At 42.4% G+C, this 25,725-nt stretch overlaps 6 protein-coding genes across 6 annotated transcripts; 2 read left to right on the plus strand and 4 right to left on the minus strand.

Annotated features, from left to right (window-relative positions):
* Positions 1-184: 184 nt before the first annotated feature.
* On the minus strand, positions 185-4,455 carry BCR41DRAFT_368571 (hypothetical protein; the record flags this gene model as incomplete). The annotated part of the gene is made up of 7 exons (XM_022026389.1): positions 185-832; positions 943-1,181; positions 1,290-2,376; positions 2,490-3,245; positions 3,380-3,568; positions 3,710-4,000; positions 4,096-4,455. 7 exons carry the CDS (start codon positions 4,453-4,455, stop codon positions 185-187), a joined length of 3,570 nt encoding a protein of 1,189 aa, XP_021884290.1.
* Positions 4,456-6,670: 2,215 nt separating this feature from the next.
* On the plus strand, positions 6,671-9,079 carry BCR41DRAFT_348444 (hypothetical protein). The gene is made up of 5 exons (XM_022023303.1): positions 6,671-6,978; positions 7,227-7,905; positions 8,126-8,334; positions 8,434-8,786; positions 8,879-9,079. The coding sequence occupies exons 1-5, from the start codon at positions 6,775-6,777 to the stop codon at positions 9,054-9,056; spliced, it is 1,623 nt and encodes a 540-aa protein (XP_021884291.1). The 5' UTR covers positions 6,671-6,774; the 3' UTR covers positions 9,057-9,079.
* A 54-nt stretch (positions 9,080-9,133) lies between these two features.
* On the minus strand, positions 9,134-12,090 carry BCR41DRAFT_384587 (hypothetical protein). Its single transcript, XM_022027587.1, has 2 exons — positions 11,547-12,090; positions 9,134-11,271 (listed from the first exon to the last, which is right to left on the minus strand). Exons 1-2 carry the CDS (start codon positions 11,732-11,734, stop codon positions 9,315-9,317), a joined length of 2,145 nt encoding a protein of 714 aa, XP_021884292.1. The 5' UTR covers positions 11,735-12,090; the 3' UTR covers positions 9,134-9,314.
* Positions 12,091-12,960: 870 nt separating this feature from the next.
* On the minus strand, positions 12,961-16,585 carry BCR41DRAFT_333280 (hypothetical protein). The gene is made up of 9 exons (XM_022021882.1): positions 15,972-16,585; positions 15,731-15,848; positions 15,282-15,594; positions 14,815-15,199; positions 14,580-14,735; positions 14,245-14,479; positions 13,605-14,149; positions 13,475-13,530; positions 12,961-13,369 (listed from the first exon to the last, which is right to left on the minus strand). The coding sequence occupies exons 1-9, from the start codon at positions 16,567-16,569 to the stop codon at positions 12,974-12,976; spliced, it is 2,802 nt and encodes a 933-aa protein (XP_021884293.1). The 5' UTR covers positions 16,570-16,585; the 3' UTR covers positions 12,961-12,973.
* Positions 16,586-18,695: 2,110 nt separating this feature from the next.
* On the minus strand, positions 18,696-19,276 carry BCR41DRAFT_393711 (hypothetical protein; the record flags this gene model as incomplete). The annotated part of the gene is made up of 2 exons (XM_022028587.1): positions 18,696-19,014; positions 19,095-19,276. 2 exons carry the CDS (start codon positions 19,274-19,276, stop codon positions 18,696-18,698), a joined length of 501 nt encoding a protein of 166 aa, XP_021884294.1.
* Positions 19,277-22,087: 2,811 nt separating this feature from the next.
* On the plus strand, positions 22,088-25,330 carry BCR41DRAFT_384590 (hypothetical protein). The gene is made up of 3 exons (XM_022027588.1): positions 22,088-23,150; positions 23,324-23,566; positions 23,647-25,330. Exons 1-3 carry the CDS (start codon positions 22,497-22,499, stop codon positions 25,309-25,311), a joined length of 2,562 nt encoding a protein of 853 aa, XP_021884295.1. The 5' UTR covers positions 22,088-22,496; the 3' UTR covers positions 25,312-25,330.
* Positions 25,331-25,725: the final 395 nt, after the last annotated feature.

Below are 25,725 nucleotides of genomic sequence, written 5' to 3' on the forward strand. Positions count from 1 at the left end.
CACGGTTCTATCTTGTTAACATTAATAGTCTTAGTATTTAACCTAGGACTGTAATGATATTAATCTTGTTAACATTAAAATGAGCATTCTAGGGTGCCGAAGATAGATAAAAGGGTCATGTTTTATTACAATAATAAAGATATTTGTATTATACAAAGAAGAAAATGGGAAAATAGCATTTCGATTATGGAAAACTTTCGACAGTTGCCCAGGCTGTTGAAATTACAGGTGACGAAGACGATACAGGAGTATTATGCGGGAGAGAGGAAGGAGCAACTGGAGCAGGATTCGCCTGCGGGTATCCAAAGAATTGTGTTGATGAATAAGGTGAAGCTGTGGTTGGACTCGCCATGCTCGCATATCTATCATACATGACGGGCTGGGGTGCTTGGTTGCTACTGGGGGTGATCAACCCATGCATGGAGATACTTGGGAATGGATATGGAGCTGGCGTTGAATGTAGAGGTGCAGAAACTGAATTGAGCGTAGGTTCAAAGTTTTGATGATGGAGGTAATTCTGACCGTTGTAAATAAGCGGATCTGCAGGTAGCGTAGTGTAAATTGATTGTCGTTGTATTAGACGTGGGGATGGAGCTTGTGGGGTTGAAGAGACAATGAACTGAGACTGGGTCATGGGGGAATGAGCCATAGGATAGACTCCATAAAGGGAAGTCTCTTGGGGCTGAAAACTTGAGGCAGAAGAGACGTTTATGCTTATGCTTGTCTGAGGTGTGTAAGATGATTTCGGCTGATATTTGACTGGCTCCAGTATGGTTTTCGGCGCTTTAGTCAATTTGACGATCTTTCGAACGTCACCTTTGGTTGGATCAGACTACGAAATAGCAAAAAAGAAAGCTCGTTAGAAGACACTCTAAGGATAAAGCTCAAGATAGATTGAGAAGAATAGATATTGACTGAATAATTTCCCACAGCCCCTCTTACCATTTGAACATGAATCACTGCGTTGCCCACTAGATCCACATCTGAGTAAAGAAGACGAATATTATCGCCAAGTACGAGTTGCTCCAATGCACCAGTTTCGATATGGCGAATCTCAATTAACTGACTCTCGAATGCAATAATATAAGGGTAAACCAATGCAAATGATTCAGCTCGCCCTTCAAACTCAATGAGGTCTGGCTTGGCCAACTTTCCAGTCTTAGTCATTGTGAATGCGAAAACTAATAGCAGGTTCGGGTTTCAAAGAATAGGAAAGAGTAAATGGGGTTTAATCCTGTTAATGATAAGGAGCACAGTAGCTTTTTTCTTTTTTGAGAGAGAGATCTTACCATCGTAGCACATCAAAAAGAGCTCTGAGCTGATCCTAAACATGCTTACAGGCACGCTATCGGCTTTCTTCGATAAGAACGCGAAATCGGGGTCCTGTCTCTCCGGGTACAATCGCGGCTTATCCAAGTTTTCTAACATCAAAACTTCAAATCCTTTGGGACAAACAACACACACCATACGTGATAACATTTGTAATCGCAACGACTCGCCAGGAACATAAAATTCACGGTAGGGCTTGAACCATTCAGATTTGGATCTACCCAACGAAAAGCTGAGTCCTTTTTGATGGTTTTGGCCTACGCCCAGGACTGCATTCTCTACGGGCTCAAATGAAGAGAACTGGCTATCGCCTGAGCCCTTTTTTCTCATCGTAATGACAAGCGTCTTCTCTGCATAGACACCTGTAGTAAAGTACTGTACGTTTTTGATAAGCTGCTGCCCTACTGTGAAAGCCTTGTCAGCATTAGGCTCCAGACAGTTCATGTTGTAGGCCTTCAAGACTTTGCCAGATAAAATCAACAAGAGATGATAATCTTCCAAAATACTGATATCTGTCACATTGATGTCTTTCAGCGCTAAACGGAAACTAAACCGGTCATCTTCGAGACCAACGTAGACCCCTGCTTCTGTTCCTACAACGATTCGTCTTTTAGCATCCAAAACGTTGATAAAAGTAGCACTACAAGTAATACGCTTTCCGTCCATAGGGTGACTCTGATCTGATGCTGTCAGTGGTGACGTCAGATGGGCACTCATTTCTGTAATGGTACTGAACTGGAATAGCCGAGATCCTGAAACGATATCGTTACGGGCCGCCTTGGCCATATCGACCTCTCGTACGAAATCTTCACGTTCCGCCAATGTCAAATTCAGTGTGTACGCGCCACCCCTTCTTCCTCGGCGGTGAATTGTCACTGGAGCGGTGTATTTTGTATCCATAGTGCTGCTACGATTGCTTGAGGCAGGTGTAGCTGTTTCAAGGACGCTGGAACCATCTGATACAATAGACTTTGGACGGCCATTTAGGCTTAATGGTGCGTTCTTGCCTTCATCTGGCCAGACATCCGCGAGCTCTAAAGGAATAGGCTGATGAACAAAAAGCATATGGATGAGCTTTTCGTGGAAGCATTGTATATTGTACTGCTAGAATGATGTATTCGAATTGGAGTGAACAACCATCAAGCTTAAAGAGATTGTACCTGTTTATAGACTTGATAAAAGACATTGCTTTTATCTCCTTGCTTGTCTCGCTTCTCCTTCGTCATAAGCAGCATATGGTCAAAGACGAACAGCCGAAAGTCGACAGCCTGCACCTCAAATGTCGTCTTGCGCCTGGCGATGCACTCAAAATGAAGCTTGCGTCCTCTCTCACCAAGCTTGAGGTCCTGATGATCTTCCTTGGATTTCCAGACGACTCTGTCCTGTAATGTTAACAATCGTAGCTGCTTGGCTCCCGCCGGCATACAAGCGTCGATGCGCTTACCAAGCTCTGTGCAAAGCTTGATCACTTCTAGGACAGTCTCGCGGTCTTCGATCCCTTCCTCTGTCCTTTTAACTACTTCATTCAGTAAGAGCGGGTATCGAGGAATTCTCTGATAGGGTTGGCCCACAAAATGTCGTAGCCCAAGTCGTCGTGCCTCTGGGTGGCGGGTGCAATCCTTAAGAAATTGTGCGAATTTAGGATTTTTGGATTCTTCTCTTTTGTAGGTGAATTCGGAGATGGCTATTTGAGGAATATACCGAATATACGCATCCTCGAATCCTGCAACATGAGACAGTAAAACATCGCCAATCTTTTCGACAAGAGGTTGCTCCTCTTGACGGGCTCGTAAGGCCTCTAAGAGTAGCTTGTTCAGCTCAATGATCTCTTTGTAGTTCAAGAACACATCTTCAATGAATTCCTCCACCTTCTCTGGGTCAATAATATCACCTGATCGAAGCGGATTAATAAAAATCTACAGTGAGAAATGTAAGTGAAAAAACCTTAGTATCGATAAATCTTTTTTCCATAGCAACCCAGTCCGACAGAGCATTTTCATCTTTGATATTCACTGCAATGGCATATAATAAATAATAAAGGATGTTTTACCTCTTCCATAAGCTCAAGGTCTCGGACGTAGTTAGCCTCGGTGTTGACAACCTCAAAGATGGCCTCTTGTCGGTTTCGCTCCTTCTTTGACGCGGCAGCAACTACACTCGCAGGGACAGAGTTGGCCCAAACTTTTTCCTGTCCACTGAGCGATGATGCACCGCTGTTTTGACGTCCCAGTAGTGAACCCTGATTTTATTTTTTTAGTATATCGAAATAAGAAAAAAAAGGTCAATACGCCACGCTAACGAATACATATTCAGGGAAAAATATATATAATAAATGTATATAATTAAATAAAATAAATATCAAATGTTGACTTTTTCTTACGATTTGACGGCGATTTGGACAAAGATAAGAATAGCATGTGGCATCACCAGGGACACACCCATAACTATAGCATTTTGAGCTATATGGGAAGACGCCTGTTGGGACAGTAGGAAAATCCGTTTTTCCAGGAATGAAAGCAAGAGCAGCATCGGAGAAAAAGTACTGATCATTGTTCGAGTCAAATAATAAGTTGTCTCCGCCTCCAAAGAACAGGAATTGCGCTTCCAGAGATCTAGCAATCGCCAGACCATGCCGACGGTCTTCTAAATACGTCAACTCATTTACAACATCCTATTGATCCATCATACACAAAAAGACGACCATCAGCTTATACGATTTCCTGTGGGATAAAAAAAAAAAAAAAAAAAACAACAACAAAAACATACAACAGCCTCTTTGCCCGTGAATGTCACTGGGAACTCTAGACCATAGCACTCGGACTCGGACCTCTTGGATTCGTTGTTGAGCATCTTTTGCCGAAACGCCACAGCAATGGTCGAAAGGAGACCGGGGTTGAAGTCCAACAGTTGTTGAGCCTCCAGAGACAAGAAAGGAGGGGTTAAATTGCTGAAATTACTGCTGCTGAATGAGCCATGTGAAGCATCACGAGTATTCAAGGATCCTGAGGAACAGACTGGTGAAGGAAGCTGCATCCAATCTTGGCTCATAGATGATGCTGTGATTGAAGGAGTATATGAGTGGTTGCTTGCAATAGAGGCAGGTTTCGGCGTTTGTGGCGAATACATGTTGTTTTGACTTGAGCCAAATTGCTGATGTTCTAGTGCTGGGATAGAAACGCGTCTCGGTTGCCGCTGTTGATACGGCGATACGTAATATGGAAACGGTAGTTGCATTTGAGTATTTAAAGGAAGACTGCTTGATCCTGTCGCTGAAGATTGATACTGATACTGCTGTGGCTGCTGTTGATAACTGGTATATATGCTGTCACGGTTCTGTGATTGTGCCGTGGAGTGCTGAAGGTGCGTTGAAGGTGTTTGATATGCAGATAATGGTCTCCCATTCATTACATGTCCATGTGCTGAAAATGACGGAGGCGAAGTCAAATGAAGATGATCCATAGTTCGCTCTACTATACCGCCATCTAAGTGTGTGGGTGTATCATCCTGCTGTGATAACTCATCTTCACTATCACCCTCATCTTCTGGATCACTACTTGCGATCGCAGCGAGAGATCGCTGGTATTCCAATTGCATCGCCAACTTTTTTAGCACTGCAGGATCTCTCGTTGTCTTGCTCCTTGCAATCGGCGTCTCCTGCTGAGTCCTCTCTGCTTGAATATGTTGTCGTTGTTGTTGTTGCTGATTTACATTGTTATTGAACGAGTTTTGAGGTTTGTATTGAGAGGTGCTGCATTCTCTATTATCCATGCTTCTGTAGTTAGCGTCACGACCACTGGAGCTGTGGTACGGCGGCTGGGATGGTATTGTGTAGCCACTGTTGGCTTGGTTATTGAGGGTTGGCAAGTGTGAAGCCATGCTGTTGCTGCCTGCTTTATCTCAATCTCTTTCTTTCTATCGTTCCTTTTTTATGTGTCTTGCAGAGTGCGTTTATCAGCTGCTTGTAGTGTCTATTATTGCAATGCGTCAATATATCGTATTCGCACCAATTTTTAAGTGAGCAATCACAATGGTCGGGGCGGGGGGAAAAGATGAAGAGATGAAGGAGAAAAAGAAGAGATGATAAGGAATAAGTAAAAGAGGAAAAGACAACATATGAGGAAGGTGTCAATAGCAAAAATTCCATGTATGTTGCATGTGTGGGCAGTAAGTTGATTTTGTCTATAAATCTCTTATTCTTTTGCTGTCGAAACAACCTCAATCCATGTAATCATCCGATGACTACAAAACTGAAGCTTAAAAAATTATGTCTTCATGATTCCTTCCCCTTGCAGCCGCAGTTGTTTATTTTGTCCTTTCACGGAATGGCCTATTCAGAAAATGGGTCATTGTGCAGTTGTTGGGAATGACCGAATGACGAATGGTGACAGTGTCAAATGCTTGGACAAACAAATCCAACAAGTTGAACTTTTCATTGAACTTGAGCATTTATGAGTGTCTGACGACCGTCACTCCTCTTCCTCTTGACGCTCCATCCATTACGATTGAAATTCATCGAGTTAATAAATTTAAATAAAAAAAAAAAGGATTGACCGCGAAATGCACGCGCCTTTGCGTTTTTAGACACATTGAGGTGTGTTCATATTGACATAGTCAGTTTTCAACAAACCTACACTTAATACAAGAGTACTTCTGAAGCATGTGAAGAACTACGATAAATACTAGGATGAAAAGGTGAAAAAGGAAGAGTGAGTGTTGTAGGAGGAAGAATGGGGGCAGGACAACAAGGAGGTATGGAGAGAAACAGAAACAAGAAGCGGTGTGATACGATACGATGCGATTGCTTTGCATCTTTATTTTATTTTTCTTTACATACAACCGCATGTATTTTCAACAAGGGAAGATTGACCCTCTTGGTTTGAGTTCTAAATACATCCAGTTCTTGGACATGACAGCAAGCGGACTTTTTTTTTAGGCAGTGTAATGGATGGGCAAGGTGAAGTCGAGCAAGAGCAACCTTGTTTCTTTTGTTGATACTCAAGATGTGGCCATGTTTGTTGTGCATGCTCAACAACAAACTTTTTGTCTCTATTTTTCATTCCTCACACAACTTTTAATCACCCCTTTGTTTCTTTCTGCGTTTCTCCTCCTTCTCCGAGGAGGGGCAAAACCCCTACGCCCTCTCCATTGGTGAAGTCAAATTCTTGGAGTCCAAATGAATGTTCAGTGCGTGGCTCCAAACAATGATCGAGGTCAAACAAAAAAAACAAACTTGCCTTTGTATATTTTGTTGTTTGGTCGAGCTTTGCCCTTTATCAGGTAGTTCACGTGAGATGACCAATCCAGCACAGAGGGCACAGACTCAGAGCCTTGACTTCTTGTCTTTAAATCTGGGCTTGTGGGGGGTTTCATTCTTCTGGCTTTCAGTATTACGTTCTTCATTCTAAATTACATTTCTTGATTTGAACCCTTTTCAATTCTTGAAAAATGTATCTACTCAACATCCCGCTCACACTTGCATTATCTTCGGTTCTTTGCCTTGCACATCCACAACAGTTCCCGTTCACTTCACCTAGCTCTCACCATTCCATTGAGAATAACAATGGCTATGCTCGTTTCGACAACGAGCAGGTTCTCCGTATTCAGGTCTCGTCCTTGGACCAGCTTAAACAGCTAGAAGCTACTGTTGAAGTAATGAGAAGTAACAACCAACACCATTCACAGTAAATAAAATAACCATGGCTTAAGAAAGAGAAAGTGAGAACACCTCATTCATTTGACGTAAAAAAGAAAGAGCCAATACATTAAAATCTGCTCTTCATCTCCTTTGTGTTGCTCGCGTGAGAAAAGGGAAGCCATATTATAGAAATTTAATATGACACATGTTTGATATAACACAAGCACTAATTGTGATGTCTCTTTTTCTTTTTGAATGAAAGGAGAGAAACCTTGACTTGTGGTCTAACCTCAGGATTGGCACTGTCGATGTTCGCGTCCCTGTTTCAGAACTTGAGACCTTTAAGAAGGCTATCCCCCTCCCTACCATGGTCATGATCTCCAACTTACAGGATCTTGTTCCTGAAGTTGCTCCTGCTCTGGCGCCTCAACACCAACAGCAATGGAATTTCACAGACGACTCATTCTGGCGTAACTATCATGATTTAGCAACCCTCAACAATTTTACGGAAACCATGGTCCAACAGTTCCCAGAATTAGTCTCTCGCACATCTATTGGATTTACACACGAAGGACGCGAGGTCTTCGGAATGACCATCCATGGCTATGATCGGAAAGATGACGAAGATGACGAAGATGACGATGATGACGATGACGATGACGATGATGACAGCAAAAAATCCAAAAAGAAAAACAAGGACAAACACAACAAATTGAAGATTTTGGCTAATCTTGTAGATTTAGATGAGTTAAAAGAGACCATTGAGGACACAGTCGAGGAGGTGCAAGATGAAATCGAGGAATTGGTCTGGGATGCTCGCTCATGGTGGTCATGGTTGTTTGACCCATTCAAGGGGGATGCATCTTACATGAAGAAGAAACCCTCCAGGCCCAAGAAACATCCCAAGTCCATTGTCATCCATGGTGGTCAGCATGCCAGAGGTAAGAAAAAAAATGCGCTTATTGAGCGGGACAAACATTATTGGTTCGGGATGCTCGATCACATTAATCTTCACAATGCATCTCTTCTAGCTTTTTTTTTTTTTTTTTTTTTTTTTTTTTGACCTCCCGCATATATGTACACCTTTATAACAATAATGGCGATATATTGATAATAACCGTTCTACCATGATTTCGTCTTTTATTTACTCCGTATCAATAGAATGGATTGGGCCGGCTACAGTCTCGTATATTGCCAAAGAATTGATTCTGGGATATGGCAAGAGCAGTAAGATTACGCGACTGGTTGATCAGTTTGAGTTTGTGATCGTTCCTGTCCTTAATGCAGATGGATATGCTTACACATGGGAGCACAATCGCATGTGGCGTAAGAATCGTCAACCCACGTCCATTCCTTTCTGCCCTGGCATTGTAAGTTTAATACAACTAAGAATCCTTCAGATATACAATATAAAAAACTTTGACAAGAAAAGTACCATCTAACCTTTTTTTTTTCGCTCCTGGGCTCAGGATCCTAATCGCAATTGGGGATATATGTGGAACCAAGGTGGCAGCTCTAGTAACCCATGCAGTGAAGGTTATCATGGACCTGCAGCCTTCGCAGCCAAGGAGCCTAAGATGATGTCTGACTTCATTCTTAAGAAGAACCAAGATGTGGTTGCATATATTGATTTTCATTCATACTCCCAATTATGGATGACGCCTTTTGGTGCTGATTGCTCCAAGGTCCCTAAAGACGATGAGGATATCATCGAAGGCGGTCTGGGCGCTGCTAAGGCCCTAAGGGATGTTCATGGCACCAAATTCGCAGTTGGCAGTGTCTGCAATATCATTTATCAAGCTAGTGGTGGATCATTGGACTGGTATGTATAGTAGCATGAACAAAAAAAAAAAAAAAAAAAAAAAAGACCGGTTTTTAACTCAATCATCCTTTTTTTTTAAAAAAAAAAAATAGGACGTACGCGGAAGGCAAAGTCAAGTATTCATATGCAGTCGAACTCCGAGATACAGGTCGACATGGATTTTTGCTGCCCGAAGATCAAATCTTGCCTTCTGGTGAAGAAACTTTTGCTGCTGTCTTGCATCTTACAAATTTTATCCGCAAACGCGAGAAGCAATGGGGTTATATTTAAAAAAAAAAAAAAAAAAAAAAAAAAGTTTATCCATATGCTAAAAGGACATGATGTTTCTTTTACAGGTATAGTTCTAAATGGGAAGGTTTCAAGAGTAGTCGTGTCAGAAATTTTGATGCCCTTTTATATCAAAGTAAAAGATAACATCAGCCTTCTTACTTTTTTAATACAAAGGATACAATGATCTTTTTTGGAATATCATAAACAAGCAAAGTAAAGAGTCTTGGTTTGAAATGTGTGAGTGAAAGAAGAAATATATTACAATGGCTTGTGGATCAAGATGCGAGGTGGTGGTGCCAAATAGTTGGTATCAATAGGGGGTATATCCGTCTTGTGCTGTTGATGCTGATGTTGATGCTTAGTAGTAGCAGCAGACAATGGCATAGACGCTGCTAGTGTTGTCGTAATAGATCCAGATCCAGAAAAGGCAATTGAAGATGGGAATTGATCATCTGGCAAATCATCCTCAAGGATAGGCGAATTTGGTTTTACGTTGTCAGTTATAATCTTGATGCTACTTCCTCGACGATGACGATTGACGCCATTACTTTGCTGCTGCTGCTGCTGTTGTTGCCAGCAGCGATGTGGCTGGTACTGCGCCATCAATGCCATCTCCTTGTCTTCAAGCACGGAATCTCCTTGGAGGATCAAGTCCTTGATGAGATTGGAGCGATGTTGCTTCTGATGTCTCAGATTTGCAGACGATGAAGGAATAGCTACAGGTGGTGGTGAAGGCAGTGAGGCTATTGCTGTAGGTGAAGGTGCCCTTGCTACAGCAATAGAAGGAGCAGCAGCAGTTGTTGTAACAGTAGTTATTGTAGGGATTGATGAAGCTCCTGTACAAGCTCCAGCAGTAGCGGTGAAGGGGTGTGGTCGTGGCGAGATTGGAGAAAGCGGATCATATAGATCTATAGCTTGCCTCTTTAAAACATCCCTAGCACCATTGTTACTACCGCTATCATTCTGATCAACTTCCCGTGTAGAATGAGCCTGTATCCGTTCAAGTGAAGGCATAGTCGAGACAACTTCAGGTTTTGTAGCTGTAAATTCTTGATCATTTAAAACTTGCCCAAGCATGGACGCTGCTGCAAGTGCTTCGTTGTCACTACTACTATCACTTCCATAGCCCACGAATTCCGAACGTAAAGCAGATGACAATGATAATGAAGTGGCTGTTTCAGGAGCTCCTATGGATGGTGTCGTGACCATTGGTGTAGATGGATGACTGACTCCAGACACAGCGGACGAACTTGTGGAATTCAAGGACATAGGTGAGATTGGTGAGATCGGTGAAATGGGTATAACAGGCAGGGACGATGATGAAGACTCCAAAGTTGTTGGCTCTAGAAGCCCTGTCCTGACTCGGAGGTGCTCTAATTTCAACCCGATCTTTGATGCGAGACTAGATGGTTTTGACTGCGGAGATGAAGGAATAGTGATGGTAGAAGTAGTGCCATTGACCGATGAGAATGATGCTGCTTGCTGAGGCTTCCCAGAGCTACATGATGATGACAATGTCCTGGTACCATTATCATCCACCTGTTCCTGTCTAATACGAGGATCATAATGATGCCCCCGTCCTTCATCATCGTATAAATTCAGCAGGCACTCTGTACGGTTTTCTTCGAGGGGATATTGGTAATGATCCTCCGCGATAGCAGATGATTCGAATCCTTCAAATAGTTGGGCTTCAATGTCAGTCAAGCCCCGACCTCTGTGGCTACCGCCACCTTGATTATCGTCTGATGCTCTCCTATCCTTTCCACTCATTGCAAACCAACTATGTCCTTGTTTGGACGCCGCCCTTCGTTTCCGTTTATCACCCATACTATCCATCTTATCTTTGGCATGTCTCAATGAAGCGCGGTTTTCTGACCTGCTTCTCCGCCTCTTACGGAAAACCACGAGTGACATGATGCCGATCGCAAGAATTGCAGCCGCAATCACTGCACTTGAGATCACCACTTTACTAGAACCATGTGTCACCTGATGATCATTATCAGGCAATAACAGCTCAATATCATCTGGACGTTCAGGTGATGTCGGTTGGCCCGAAGGCGAGCGGACAGAGGGCGTAGGGAAGGGTGCTTTGGGGCCAGCAGGCGCTACGTTGTAGATACTATTGGCCTCAGGCCCTCCGCAATCTTCGAATGCACTTTGGTCCTGTGGACAAGAAGTAGAACATGCGGAAGCAGGCGCAGCTCCGTATTTGTTGCTAAAAATGAAAGATGCAAATGCAGAAAAAGATTCGACGATAAGCAACTGTAAGGTTGATGATGAGGAAACGATTATTGAATAGCATAACCACGATGATGAAAGCTGGATGAGATCCAAAGATAATATGAAGGATATTAAGTTGAATAAGAAAAATAAAACGAGGGGAAGAAAGATTCACGCTTTGTGTGGTGAGAGTGACGGTTTTTCGTAGGGAATACATGAATGACCAACAATAAATTTCAGTCATGTATTTTAGCTGTGGACACGACTTACTAAGAATCACCACAAGTACAAATGGTTTTGTTTCGGATGGCAGCATAAGCAAAAGTACCTATACTGCAGTGAGTAATGCATGCCTCTGCCCGGGTAATGATTAGTGGTGGTTCCCCTGCTAGATCTGGGTCTCGAATATCTTCATTGTAGCAACCAAGATATTTGGGTTGATTGTCTGGAGGAGCCATTCCCTCAAAAAATATGGACGGCAGTTGATCAGAATAGACTTCTGATATGGGTAGATGAAAGGAAGAGTATGTATGTTTGAATATTTACAAATGGTGGAGATGTATACAGTATGTACTTGGTTTTAAAGTCGACTAGTGATCTGGAGAGGGTGCGCAAAGAGGACATTCGAGTTGGGTATGTATTCAAAGTATTTGACAAGTGAACTAGCGAATGAGTGAGTATGGGGGGGAGAGAATGTGAGAGATATGCGTCAATGATCCGAGAATGGAGTGATAATTTTAAATAAGGCACATCCTGTGACAGGGGGAGAGGAGGAGGAGGAGAGGGAAAGTAAGAGACAAAGAGGAAAAAAGAGAGAAAGGAGATGGGAAAAAAAAAATAAAAAAAAAATAGAGACTAAGTAGAACAGTAGAATGAATGGATTGAATCCTCGGTAACAATAAACTTTATCTTTTTTTTTGTTTTTGTTGATGGTTTGTCACTCTTTGCGTTGTTGTTTGTCCCCGTTTTGTTCCAGGGTTTCTTCTGTTTCCACTGCTTCTATTTTGCTCCTTTTCCTTTTAAATGCTCTTCATGTACATGTATAAAAATATTTTCACACAACGTGTCCATTCAATGCATTGTGTCGCATGGGTTGTGAATGCTCTTATTCGCTCAACACCGTGGGATCTCTCTTGTCACTTCAACTTACAAATGAGTGCAAAGCATATCTTCATTCAAGCAACGCAGGAATCTGTTCCCAAATTTAATAGAACCAAGATCCACTCTTGGACGTTCTGACCCGGCTTGGAGTGTCAGAAACAAATCATCTCAAGCAGACGTAATATATATTATTGTCGTCAACAAAATACTGGACTAAAACTCATCTCGTCTGTTTAGAGGCCAAAACCCTTGAGTAAATGAATTTTATCGAATTTCCTGTCGTTCTCAACCTAAAAATATTTCTCAATTGATTCCAGTGATAAACAAGTATTCAAAATGTTATAACTGCTTTGACTTTTTCTTTGCTTCTATCTACGCATGATCTTTGTTCCAATCAAAGATACAACTCCAAAGAGGTCATCCGCATGATAGTCCTCTTTGTCCCTTCCACGCACACGCAACGTACATGTTGAAAACTGAAAGAGATGGTCCGTGCCTGGCAGTTTAAAGTATTCAATTACCTACATGTACATGGACATCAACTGTCGAAAATGGGAGTCTTTATTAATGATTATTATACATGGTAGCCTTGTCCTTCAATCTATCATGAATCCCGCTCCAGAATCCACTGGTTCTGTATTTGTAGTTTGGACTTGTTGGTCGGAGCCTTGGTCTTGTGATTGCGGCTGTGGTGCTTTATCATCACCTTCACCATTATTATGTTTGTCTTCGCTTGAGCTTACGCTTGGCTCCCGATCGTCTTTACTGTGCTCTCCGCCATATTCCTCCATCAGTCGAGACCGCGTTAACATCCCTTTGATAAGCTTACGCCAGTTCTTTAATGCTTCCATCCTCTTTTTCTTGTGTGCTTCTTGATCTTGCTGATGAAGTAGCTCGTGGTAAGCATCCATCACCAGTTCTGCCTGCTCAGTTGGCACAATGATGCCCTGGATTACTGGCATGGATCTTCTTGAATGGAACTCAAACCCAGTCTAAAAAGAAATGTACAAATGAGGAGATAAATGTCCATGAGACTACAAATGCAATCGAGCCAATATTGTCAAGTCCAGCAAGTTAGACGCATCGATGCTACCTACCACCGCCTCAACGTAATCTACGCCCAATAGCCTAGCTATATGTGCAATATTCCGGCCTAATGATAACTATTAAAGTGAGTGTCTTGAAATATGAAATATATCCCTAAAAAAAATTTAAAAAAAAACTAACCTTTGAGGTGAGACCCACCAAGTGGCACCATATCAGGTGTAAACACATCCTGTCGCCCATATTCATTGCGAGGAACCTTTCCATCAACCACCCATGGTGGCTGATACGCCTCGGTCTGCCATTCTCCAAAAAGTGGGATTAAATCTGCTTCACTATCTTCTTTAAAGCCACCTCCACCGTTTTCTAATGGGCTATTCTTGATCTTATATTCTAGCATCTCTTCATCATCGTCCTCCTTATCATTCCCCGAGACTTGACATTTCCTATAGCTGGGCATACCCTGCTCTAGATTGCTGCCGCCACCAGAGATAGCTCGCTGTTGACGAAGACGCAGTTGGTAAATGGTAGCTGCGTGTGATTTGACCCATTTGACGGGCTTAATCTCTTCAGGTTTGATAACTCTTCCCCGCCGAAGCCAATTCTCTTTCGATTTAACCTGCTTAACACAGCTGCGTGGATATATGGCTTCGCCTCGAATATGACCCAAGACTGGGACCCGTGGATATAGAACTTCGTACTTCTTGAGATGTCGTTCCAAGGCATACCTAGAAAAAGAACAGCCAATCAAGCATTCAACCAATCAATCAAAGCATCATTGAAATATAGCTAAAAAGGAGATTGGCAATACACAATTGCTTACAAAGGGTGATTATTGAAATCTCCTAGTTTAGTAGGCATTCTTTCCGAGACTTCCGCTTTTAACAGTTCCTCTTCTTCCAAGTCCTCCTCTTTCGTGCGATGTGGGTTCACCAGCCCAGATAAAGTATGCTTCCACCAGTCATACCCCTCATTTCCAGATGGCTGCACGCGGAGCTTCTTAGTAGCTGTATTCCACATGCTCGTATATCGTCGCGTAACGTCTGTCACGTAGTTGTCTAGAGGAATATACAAGATTTCGCTCGGTTAGAACCATTGGCCCAGCGGATCTGATTAAAAACAATATACGTATAATCAGCCTGCAGTAACGTAACTTGCCTTCATCGTACGCAACTACATATGCTAGGACGTTACTTGAGCAGCTCTTGGAAGGGTGCATTTTTAAAGGGCTGTTGACAAACCCTCGAACTGGATCAATTGTGATCCATTTTCGGCTCAATGTAGAATAAACTTCTGTCCAGAAGACAGGTGGCTCTATCAATGCATAAATATCGACTGATGATTATTTCTGGTACACTAATTAGTTGCAGTCGTTCGAAAAGTGCTTCCTTACCTGCCATCTTATGATTAGGAGTAAGTTTTGTCGGTTTTTTGGGTAGACGATGAGGTGTCACCAGGACTACACGAGATCCTCGTGTGGTATCATCTTCATCTAATTCTCTCTCTTTTCTCTTTTTCTTTCCTTTTTCTGATGTACTAGGCATGCTGGATGCACCCGTTTCATTATCTGCTGGTGGTTCAGAGTTCCCTTTAGCAAGCGAGACTTTAAAAGGACACGCCTGAAGCGATTCAATCAGCCTAGTATTTAAGCCTAGAGCCCTACATATCCCTGTAAAAAGCTGCGAACAAACATCTGTTGATCCATTCCGGTTGAGCAGCCGACGCTGAAGATTCTTTCGCTTCTTAAGGCACTCTTCGCTGCTGTTTGATATCACTGCCTAAAAAAAGGTATATTATATTATAGAACTCTCAGCAGCCTTAAATGGTCAATATTAAATAATCGAATGAATTCAAGCCTACCTCCACGCCTACAACATCAAGATCCAAATATTCTCTGCTTTGGATCCCGGGTCCTGAAACGATAAAAGAATCTCGCCACCAAAGTGCTAGCACCTGCAATGCATTTATCTCCCGTGCAGGGCTATCGTACGTAGCTCTTACAGACCTGGCAATGTGGTCAGGGACTAAAGAGAGAGCCACAGCAGAGAACTTCGGATGACTAATCCAACGGTTACGAAGGAGACCATTAGCGATCAAACACATCAAATGAGTCTGATGAATCAAAATTCGGATCATCCTTTCCTCCTTTGTTATCCCTTTGCTTTTGGATTTTCTATCATATCGAATACCAAGGCGGAAAAGAAGTTAAAGAGAAGAACAATGTTGATTAATGATGAAGCACAAATCTATATGACCAACAAAAAAATAATATAATTTGAAGAGGTCCATTGTGGACTCCAAACATATACCTTTTGATCTCACCAAGCGGCTTATCAAAAACAATCTCTACGGCACTATACTGCCATGGCCCAGACAACTCCTCGACCTGCTCCTCATCATCCTCCTGTCCTTGAGCCATAATAGGACCTATATAAAATAAAGATAAAAATAGAAGGCAGGGTAAAGGAATATCCATCACCGTTGAAGATCAGCCTTTGATACATTGCATTACTTGACAGCCTCACATAAAGACAACAGCTATATTATTACCAGAAATGGATACTTCTTCCCATTCGTCTTCATCCTCGCTGCTACGATCCTCATCCATATAAAATTCAGATTCATTATCACTTTCAAGCGTAGGTAAAATAATACCAGCGCTGTTCTTCTCTTCTTCCTCAGCCGCGGAGCTTGTTGCCGATACCATATCGGTATCTGGACTCTCAACTTCATTTTGCTCTTGCTTGACATTATTTCTCTGTCTCCGTTTTCGTGTTAACAAAGATGAAGGCACTGTCTCTTCCACCGCACGCTTTTTACTTTTGACAGCTGAAGAATCCGCCTTTTTTTGCAAACAGGGGACTTTAATGGCTAGTTGTTTGGAAGATGAAGAGGATACTGCAGGTGTCTCTGATTCGAAATCGCTGTCTTCAGACATGTCAACTTTAATGAGCTTGCCATTCTTTTTGCGTAAGTTGGTGGCGTTTTGTGTCGAATGTCTAGTAGTTCTACGTGAGTTGACGGTGGCACTGTCCGCTACAATGGACATACTACTTGATGCGATCGAGGAATTGCCATCACCTTGGACATTGATGTCGCTTCTTCGTCCCTGCTTTTCAGCTGCATCTTTTCTTGATCTGGGTGCCATGGAGGAATGGTGAAAGAAGACAAGGCTAATAAGTTGCATATTAGGAAACACATTAAGTTTCATTCAACTGAGAATGCGTCATTGGACATAAAGTCGTCACTGGAAAGGACGCACATTCCGCATATCCAACTTTCTTTTTTGCCTATTATGTGTTATACGGCACAGCTCCTTTCACAGGGCCAAAAGTTCTTCTTCGCACTCTTTGAACGCTTGGACAGTGGCCTCTCTCCTCACTCTCTTCCTATCTTCTTTCTCTTTAGTTCTTGATTTATTCAACTTGCGCAGTAAAGCTAGCGAGAAAAAGCCTTCGAGAGGGAGGGACTAAGTCGAGCTCAAGGTATTTGTTCTGATGTTCAATGCGCGAAGGAGCAGCCGTATTGAACATCGAAGCCATCGTAGACCTTGATACCAATATACTGTATGTGCTTGCAAAGGAGCCCCTATCGGACATAGTCGGGACACGAGCATGACTGAAGGAGGCCCCTCTTTACGTTCGCAGCAACGGAGTACTCTACTCCAGATTCTTCGAACGACTTCACCACAAACATTGAAGAACGAAAGAACGATTAGAACCTATCCATATACAGTCAAACTTGTGAAAATCTCGATTTTTGACACATACCTCTCTCTCGACAAATTTCTCATATACTATGGCCTTTGCGTCCGCGGGGCTCACTGCCATTGTTCTCGCCAGCATTCCTCGGTCATACTGCAAAAGCGTTGCAGGCTGTATTCCATTTTTGACCTTGAAATACTATGTCCTGAAGCCCTGGTCAATGGGTCCCTGCAATTTGTAGATAAGGAAATCATTTCGTAAACTGCGCTTCCTTTCTAGTCCATGTGTCTTCAAAGCCTTGAGCCAAGGCTTCAGAAGGCTGTTTGTGTCTACGTGCCGATAACCCAATTGAGTAAATTAGAATGTCGGGGAATGAGATTTATTGAAGCAATCATATACTACTGTTGTTTACTGGTGCTTCATCTTACCTCTCTCACAAAAGGTACCCACAAGGAAAACTAGTTTCTGACCCGAAGAGTCAAGGGCAGTATCAGAATAGCCCTGATTTGCCAGATTGAGGTCACTTCCCAGACGCCTCAGATATAATCGATCACATGGTTGAGGATACTCCACCTCTACAAGAGCGCACATCTACGCGTATTTTGTCGCGCATTCAAGCTTTGGTTGAAATACTCAACAGTTGCAAGTTGTTAAGTGAGAAATGGTTACTGAGAATCAGAAAACTAAATCAGACACGCACAGCCTTTTAACCGGCTAGTTAAAAAAAAAGATCGGTTTATGGTACACCACCATCCATAAAATTTTAACTGTCGGTTGTTTCCTGATATAGCAAAAGTTAACCGATTTAACCGGTTAAGGCCAGTGCTCCGTGAGAATTCCAGAGATTCTCAAAATCGCTGGTCTGAGTGAACTTTTTAGTTTTATCCTCCAACAATGCAATTTCCTTCACAATAAAATTACCTTTATTAGGCCAATTTCCGAGCTATGAAATGTCTGAATAGGATTCAAGGATGCAATACCAAGAAATAGATCCCTATCGAATACAAGTCATTTTTTCAACTTCAATTTATAATAAGTACTTTTATATATGACCCTCAATCATCAGTAGTGCGCCACGAAGAGATCAAATCTGATAAAGAGAATAAAAATGGGGTCTACATAAAAGAACATGGTGGTTATATTTTTTATAAAACTATAAGTCACGGATCGATAATTTAGTAATCCAGATTTATGGCGCACATTGTCATCAGTCACTGGTGAAAAAAAAAAATTGTAGGTCCTGATGCACCTGTGAAAAAAAAAAAAAAAAAAAAAAAAACACCGGTTAAAAACGCTGATCAGTTCTAACTCTGAGAGATTTATGAAACCATTTTCAAGGGTAGACAACGGAGCAAGCTTTCGACTGTTGATGCAAACTTTGTTCAGTCGAATAAAATTCTCTATTGCGGATATACTAGGGTCGACACTGCTTATCGCGTCTACAGGTAGCAGACCCATCGATCTGCTATAAAAGGAATGGATATGTTAGCATACCATTTGCTGCTACCCTGCTCAATGAAAAACATAAGTGGAGATATAGCGCCTATCAGAGCGAGGCGTGCGTACCTTTTCACAAAGCACCTGTGCACCCCCTTAACTCGATCTTAAGCTGCGCGGCAGTTGATCTTAGAATAGTAGACCCTGGATAGCATATTCTTTTATTGATCGAACCAGTGCCCGACATATATGGCAAAAAGTCCTTGGCCTTGTGGATAAAGTTGAACACATGAAGATCCTTCGCATTGCCAGTTGGAGGCCTCTTGTTGTTAATGCACACGAGAAGCGATGATAGGAAGGCCGTACTGGCATACTTCTTTTCATTCTCATCATCTTCTGCAACGCCACCTTTCTCGGCTCGTTTAGGATCCTCATTACTGGGCACACTTTTGCTTAATATACGTGGGCAGACAAGGCCGAGCAATTCTCTGTCTGAAGCACTGATACAGTAGCTGGAAGCTGTTCAACGTACTGACCAACAGCTCTCTGACAAGTGCGCTTGGTCTCCGAAGCATGGCGGACAACTTCTTGGAGGCAAGTCTTGATCTTAGATCTCGGTTGAGGATTATCATTCAATTCTCTATTTAGGTTGCCGTTGATAGTCCCGATATCAGGAATCCTAGTTGGGTGCTCATACTGCATAGCCCTGACCATATCATTTTATCCACGTCATCCACCGCTTTTCGTAGCTTTGTCGATTTCTCTTTCTGCTTCTTCTTCTGCTACTTGTTATAGTCAGGAGCATTCGCATTGATATTGCCTTTATGCTATTTCCATTTGTATTGCTTCATGATTTCTGGGGGGGCATGCTCGAGCTTTCGGGAACGGGTCTTGAACGGATACCGCTCTCAATACTTGTATTTCCTTCCTGAAACATGAGGAGGCATTTGGGCAGGATCTTGGTCGATAGAACGAAAGACATTGAATGAGTTCGTATACTTGATCGTCTGGGATGGACTGTCGACAGAGTCAATGTCCATACGAAGGACGCCTTACTATTAATCAGCTGATTAGTTCCCTCTTATTCCTTCATCTACCAGAATATCTATATACACATATAGCGGGTACTCCCAAAATAGAGGTTGAATTTTTGGATCATTTACACTAGCAGATATTTCAAGGCTCATTGCATTCCTATAGGTTTTGTCGATTAACAATTAAACTGGTTCCTGAATTATCTTTATAACCAATGAAATCTTCCTGTAGGCCTGCTTGGCGCCTTCTCTGTTTGTTTAGCTCCACTTCTGCAGCCACCGGTATCTTCACTGATTTTCGTGTAAAAGATCAAGGATGGAATTAGCTCTCGACAAACGCGTGAGACATAGTCATGACTTTATCAGAGCCCAAATCGGAGCATATACCTGGCCCTGGTTCCCAAGCTGGATGCGAGTCCAAGATATCCCACAATTGCTCAAGGACACTGACAACTGCAAGGGCCAGGTTGCGTCTGAGTGAAGATTTACTTGCATATTCAAGCCTATATTGCTGAGGCTCGATCTCCTTAGGCTGAACCAAAGGTACGACTTCTGACAGTGTAGTGATGGAGTTAGTTCGTATATAGGATAACGAGCATTTATCCTTAATATTATTACATTTTTGTTTCCCTGGAGGTGACATGGCCTGCGACGCATTAGTGCAGCATATCGGGGAGTGGCTTTATTAGCTTGTTGGTCAAAGGAAACCGTGATAACCAATCGGACCTCTCTAATCAGACCTGGCCTCTTCCACGACCTATAGCAGCATGCACTCTCAAAGATATGTGCAAAAGCCGCGGTTGTGACACCTACAATAGATATCATCGCATCGCGGTGCTGCTCTTGATAATAATTCAAGTTGGCTGCAGTTATTGGTGCCCCTTTGCACTAACAGCCGCATACAGCCGCAACAAGAAGGACCTCTATCGCATATTAATACTGGAAATGCAAAGAACGAGGCAACAGCAGTTCATCTGTCGGATACCGAGGCCATGAGCCTTTATAAACGTATGGAAAAGTTGAGGTCTCTCTGTAATTGTTGGGTATAAGGAGCCCCGAACACTACTGGTCCGTAAGGGCGATCCATATTTATTATACATACCTATGAGCAGGTAATGGCTTCTGTGGCTCTCGAGCCCTTACAGGTGAATTAGAAGCGCAAAACCTAAAATGAACTAAGAGTCTTCAGGATATGGATCATTACTGCAAGGCTTTATTTGCCTAAGTAACACCAGGCCTACCCTCCGCATCTGTCTAGCACCACTCCACCATTCAATATCATATTAATAAATTGACATGATACACCTCGATTAGTGTGCAGCATGTCGCCGTCTCTGTTGACCAATATTTATCGAATATATTCTCCTAGGTTTGCAAAGCTGACTGGCGGAAGCTGTGTCTGATTGGAGTAGAAAGAGGAATACACTGGAACATCATTACATAGACTCTTCTTCGTCATCCATCCCGATTATTTTTTAGACTAATACATCATATAATGAGGGAAATTAGTTTCTCCCTTTTTGATGTGCCCCTATTAACAACGCTGATACTTATGATCAGCGTACAGTACAACGTCAGTTCAATTGCACTTTGTCAATCTGGTTGCCGACGTGTGTGCTCAGTTTCATTTAATGAATTGCTTTTTTTTTGAGGCTGTGATATTGGGTATGTGCATGATACGTGGACAGAATACATGAATAGGCTGGAACATGTCCTCAAAATAGTCGAATGTGCTGTGCTCGCGTTGCAAAAGATGGGCTTTTTTCCTCAATGTGAGCACATTACATTAATCATAATGAATTGAAGGCAAAAGAAATTATTGAGATTGACTCGAATTATAGACGTACGAGACAATGCTACACGCTTCATTGCCCTAATATATACCTAACTTGAGAGTATAATAATGTTTTTTTTAAAAAGAAAGTGCAAAACTACATGGAGAAAAATGGTGCAAGGCGCTTTCCTTGTATTATTGGTGCAATTTTATAAAGCAATATGAATTATCCATGTGGAGTGAAAATTATACCTGCAGGCTGTATGTTTATTTTATGTAGTCAATGTTTGATTCCCTGGGTTTAATCAACCGTGAGTGCCAAAGACGACAAAAATCAAAAACGATAAAAGGGGCGCGTGTATTTGTCGAATGAATAAATCAATTTTCTTGGTATATGCTGTTGCTGTTGTTTGAATCTTTGTTTGTTTGTTGATTCGCATAGAAGAATGGAGTGCCACCATGAGCTTTTGACTCCGAGCAGTTGGTGGAACCATCAATTGCAAGTGTAAAAAGATCAAAGGTGCATAAATATTATTAATGTTGAAGTGATTTGGGCAAGCAAGGAATGCATGCTCGAAAATAGAGTCTACAAATAATCATGCAATACATCGTTTAGTTGTCCTATGCCCTCTTGCAAAGTTTGAGTGTGTACTGCAACAAGTAGAAAGAGCCTCCATCCCACTTTTCTTTCTCTGTTGTCGACTTTCTTCGCGCCATGTTATTATTTGTTTGTCATCCAGTATAAAATCATTCCACCCTTTAGACTTCTTTCCTACCACCTTTTTACAACATCCAGTTTTTTGTCTCCTCGGTGAGCCGTGCATCCTCCTCTTTTCTCTTCTCTTAATCTTCTCAGCGAGCAAATCCTCCGCTTTCTTACCTTTATTTTGCACTATTTTAATATCAGCAAAGCTATTGAACGAACATTTTGTCTGTTTGCTTTGCACATACTTTTTTGGCGTTTAAGTTTTTGTCCACTCCACAAAACTGAGAACTTCATTCCTTGTTCATTCTCTCATTCCATTGCGCCAAATCTCTTGCTCATTAGCCATCAACAGAAAACCATAGCAATACCCTTTTTATTTTATTATTTTTTTGTATATTTTTTATAATTTCACTACACAAAATGATGCTATCACTACCTAGACGTACGTTGACTCTGTGCGCACTACTGGCAGCCGTTACGTTCACGTTAGCCCAACAATCAATTAGTGCTAGTACCATTACAATGACTGCTGATGTAAATACAACCACACCTACTACCAACTTTTTTCTCCCAACCAGTACCCCTCCTTCATTACCACCATCAATATCCCAACCTTCTCCCCCGGCACCCGGCCAAGGAACACATATTTGCCCTGGCCCATTGATCCCTAACACACATAACCTCAGTATACAGACATGTATGGAAGGATGCTGCATCAAATGTCCGGCGGTTAACAGCTTCTATGAGCCAAACAAGGTGGAAAATGTCCTGTATATAGCTTATGTGACCCGTCAGGTCTCATTGGTCTTCGCTGTCTTCATGGCACTCTCATACTTGCTCCTTCCGGGAAAAAGGTCACAGCCACACATTTCAGTTCTCTTCTTGACAGTATCATTATCACTCTGGTACGTTTCATTTGATATTATGCCTGGCATATCTAATGCCTGTATCAATGAATTCGAACACTCCACAGGACAAAACTCGAAGCTATGCGGCATTCAGGGCGTGCTGATCATCTATTTTACTCAGACCTGCTCACTCTGGTGTTCCCTGCTCATTTACAAATTGCATATGGTAAGGCACAAGCAATGTTCGTTATTACTTGACTCAGCTACTGCTTGCCAAGTATAGACTGATATGTGGTGCAAGGGGTTAGTGATGAACCACAGTAGCGACACCATGCAGATCCATGGCACTTACTATTTTTTATTTTTATTTTTATTTTTTCAATTGACCCCGGCTTCTAGCTGGCTGTGTGGCGGAGTGACATTATTGATCGCTATTATGGCTGGCTCACAGGCTTTTGTTGGATCTTTCCATTAGCGTTTGCCATACCTGTTGCTGTTAAGAATCTGTCACAGTATCCGGGCATCGGATTCAGCTGCCTCGTCAGCACAGAAAACCTCAACACATACCTGTTTTACCCGATCGCCATTTATATATATCCAGGCATATTGGCCCATGCCTTTACGGTCGCCAAGATGGTCCATGTAAGGATTCAAATACTTTTGATGTCTGCTTTGAAACTATCTTAAACTTATCAAGAATCTTATTTTAATTTGTATTTCAGTTAGCAATTTTGACTTCTAATCTTGACGCTGGCTTGTCGGAGCTGTCATCAAGTGCGAAAATGAGAATCACTACGACCATGCAAGCCAAACGACTCCTCCGTGGCCAATGGCGCCCTGCTTTAATGGTTGGAACAGTGTTAGCCTCTCTGACAGTATTCTGGCTCTTCTATTTCATAGAGGCTCGCCGCCTGGCGCAAGACACAGATTGGATTGCGGGTTGGCTGGAATGCGTCAATGAACACGGAAAAAAGATGTTGCCCCCTGATGAAGTACAGACCATCTGTGCCAAAGTAGTTGCATCACATCTGCCGTCTATCCCATGGTTCACTGTAGCCGAGATGCTTCTAGCTGTGATTGGCATTATTGTAGCGCTGGTCTTCATTACCAAAGCAGAGTTTTGGTCAGATTGGGGCTTCCTGCTCAGTAACATTCTTAGTCGTGGCAAATTGGGGAAAGGCAATCGCGGACAAAGGTCGCACGACGGTGTGAAACCACCAGACATGGAGCGTCCTCGCTACAACAACCCCAGCTCATATCAATACAATGATCCTAATATAAAGAAGGGAGTTCGTGTTGGATATAATGATACTCTGCCTGATCACCTTAAAGGACACAATGGATTGGTCAACCTGGATTATAGCCCCCATAGCAACCAGGCTGCGCAACAGCACAACATGGACGATCTCTTCGATAAGGAGTACGGTTTGCCAGAAACTGATTTACAGAGGAATTTGAGTTATGGGTCCAAAGCAGATATAGCGTCTACCTCATTGCCCAGTACAGAACCGCCACACTACCTCACAGGCAGCGTTCAGAACCCACATTTAGGCGATATTCTCGGTAACTACTCATCAGCCCAGGAGAATAAAGCATGGACCATCGATACCCAAACGCTGACCAATCCAGTAAAGGCGTATCTGGTCGCGAATGACAGCAGTGATCGCTATGTGGATCAGCCTGTTGTCCCACTCCCAGTGCCACGCGCTAGTATCAAAACAAGAGCTAACCATCAGCAAGCATCATCCCCCATATTCCTTTCCAGCCCGACTCATTCACCAATGTTTGCACAGACATCTCTTTCACCAATGCCACCAAAGCCCTCCAATCAGCTATCTATGCCATTTGCAGTTAGGCAATCTTTGCCGGATTCAGCGACAAGCGTACAACCTCAACCTTCTCCAATTGCACCAGCAGCAATGACGACGTCGGCCCCTCCTACATCAACAAACATGGCCTTTTATAACTGGAATGACAGCACAGACAAAATTATGGTAGCCTCGCGAGAAAGTATAAGTGGCATCAATGGCCGCGTTGGGAATGGAGGAGCTACAGCAGCTGTAGTATCTGTCAAAGGATCTAGTAAAACTTGGCAGAAGAAACAGAGTCCTGATTCAGTGAAACGAAATAACAGCACCGGCAGTGCAAGTCATACCAAGGATATCTCTAATTTTTATGCAAGAGGCAGGCCGATAAAAACCCCAAGTACATTGGATCTGCGAACCAAAAGCCTATCGCCTCCAGCTATACCTCGGAAGAGCCCTGCAAGGCAAAATAGCCTGCATCAACGAAAACTCTCGGAGCCAAACAAAGAGCAACAGCAAAAACAACTCATCTACTCAACCCCTATTTCAGTCACATTCCTGCCACAAACAGTAAATAAATAAATAATCATGAATGACGGAGAGTTTGTTTTGCATCTTGCGCTTGGACGACTCTATGCATTGGGATACATGATTAATAAGTTTGTGCAACTCAACTAATTTACTAAAAGTGACGGAAAATTTGAGAAAGAACGCGGTTTTTTTTTTTTTTTTTTTTTTTTTTCATTCTTGGATTGAGTGATTAGTTGAAGTGAAGTTCTTGTGCCAGAAAAAAGGGTGGATATGCCCTTCAAAAAAAAAAAAAAAAAAAAAAAGCGCTGATACTACGTCCACTCAGTTGGCGATCAGAGCAAAGACATTCATGAAAAAGGACAGTGCTTTTAGCATTATATCTTACTATTAAACGAGGCTCCATTGGTGGTATGGGTTCCAATTAAAAGAGCAATCACCATCTTTTTCTGCTCTTGCGCAAAGCTC

The sequence above is a fragment of the Lobosporangium transversale genome, assembly GCF_002105155.1.
Source record: "Lobosporangium transversale strain NRRL 3116 chromosome Unknown BCR41scaffold_7, whole genome shotgun sequence".
Classification (NCBI taxonomy): Eukaryota; Fungi; Mortierellomycota; class Mortierellomycetes; order Mortierellales; family Mortierellaceae; genus Lobosporangium; species Lobosporangium transversale.

Excerpts from the sequence above, each read along its gene's own strand:
- BCR41DRAFT_333280 (XM_022021882.1), bottom strand. The coding sequence starts at position 16,569 with ATGGCACCCAGATCAAGAAAAGATGCAGCTGAAAAGCAGGGACGAAGA. Across the intron at positions 14,736-14,814 it reads TCCTAATCATAAGATGGCAG|AGCCACCTGTCTTCTGGACA; the intron begins GTAAGGAAGCAC and ends ATGCATTGATAG. Across the intron at positions 13,531-13,604 it reads TGGTGGGTCTCACCTCAAAG|GCCGGAATATTGCACATATA; the intron begins GTTAGTTTTTTT and ends AGTTATCATTAG.
- BCR41DRAFT_348444 (XM_022023303.1), top strand. The coding sequence starts at position 6,775 with ATGTATCTACTCAACATCCCGCTCACACTTGCATTATCTTCGGTTCTT. Across the intron at positions 6,979-7,226 it reads AGCTAGAAGCTACTGTTGAA|GAGAGAAACCTTGACTTGTG; the intron begins GTAATGAGAAGT and ends TTTGAATGAAAG. Across the intron at positions 7,906-8,125 it reads TGGTGGTCAGCATGCCAGAG|AATGGATTGGGCCGGCTACA; the intron begins GTAAGAAAAAAA and ends CCGTATCAATAG.
- BCR41DRAFT_384587 (XM_022027587.1), bottom strand. The coding sequence starts at position 11,734 with ATGGCTCCTCCAGACAATCAACCCAAATATCTTGGTTGCTACAATGAA. Across the intron at positions 11,272-11,546 it reads TGTACTTGTGGTGATTCTTA|CAACAAATACGGAGCTGCGC; the intron begins GTAAGTCGTGTC and ends TTTCATTTTTAG.
- BCR41DRAFT_384590 (XM_022027588.1), top strand. The coding sequence starts at position 22,497 with ATGATGCTATCACTACCTAGACGTACGTTGACTCTGTGCGCACTACTG. Across the intron at positions 23,151-23,323 it reads TCATTTACAAATTGCATATG|CTGGCTGTGTGGCGGAGTGA; the intron begins GTAAGGCACAAG and ends CCCGGCTTCTAG. Across the intron at positions 23,567-23,646 it reads CGGTCGCCAAGATGGTCCAT|TTAGCAATTTTGACTTCTAA; the intron begins GTAAGGATTCAA and ends TTTGTATTTCAG.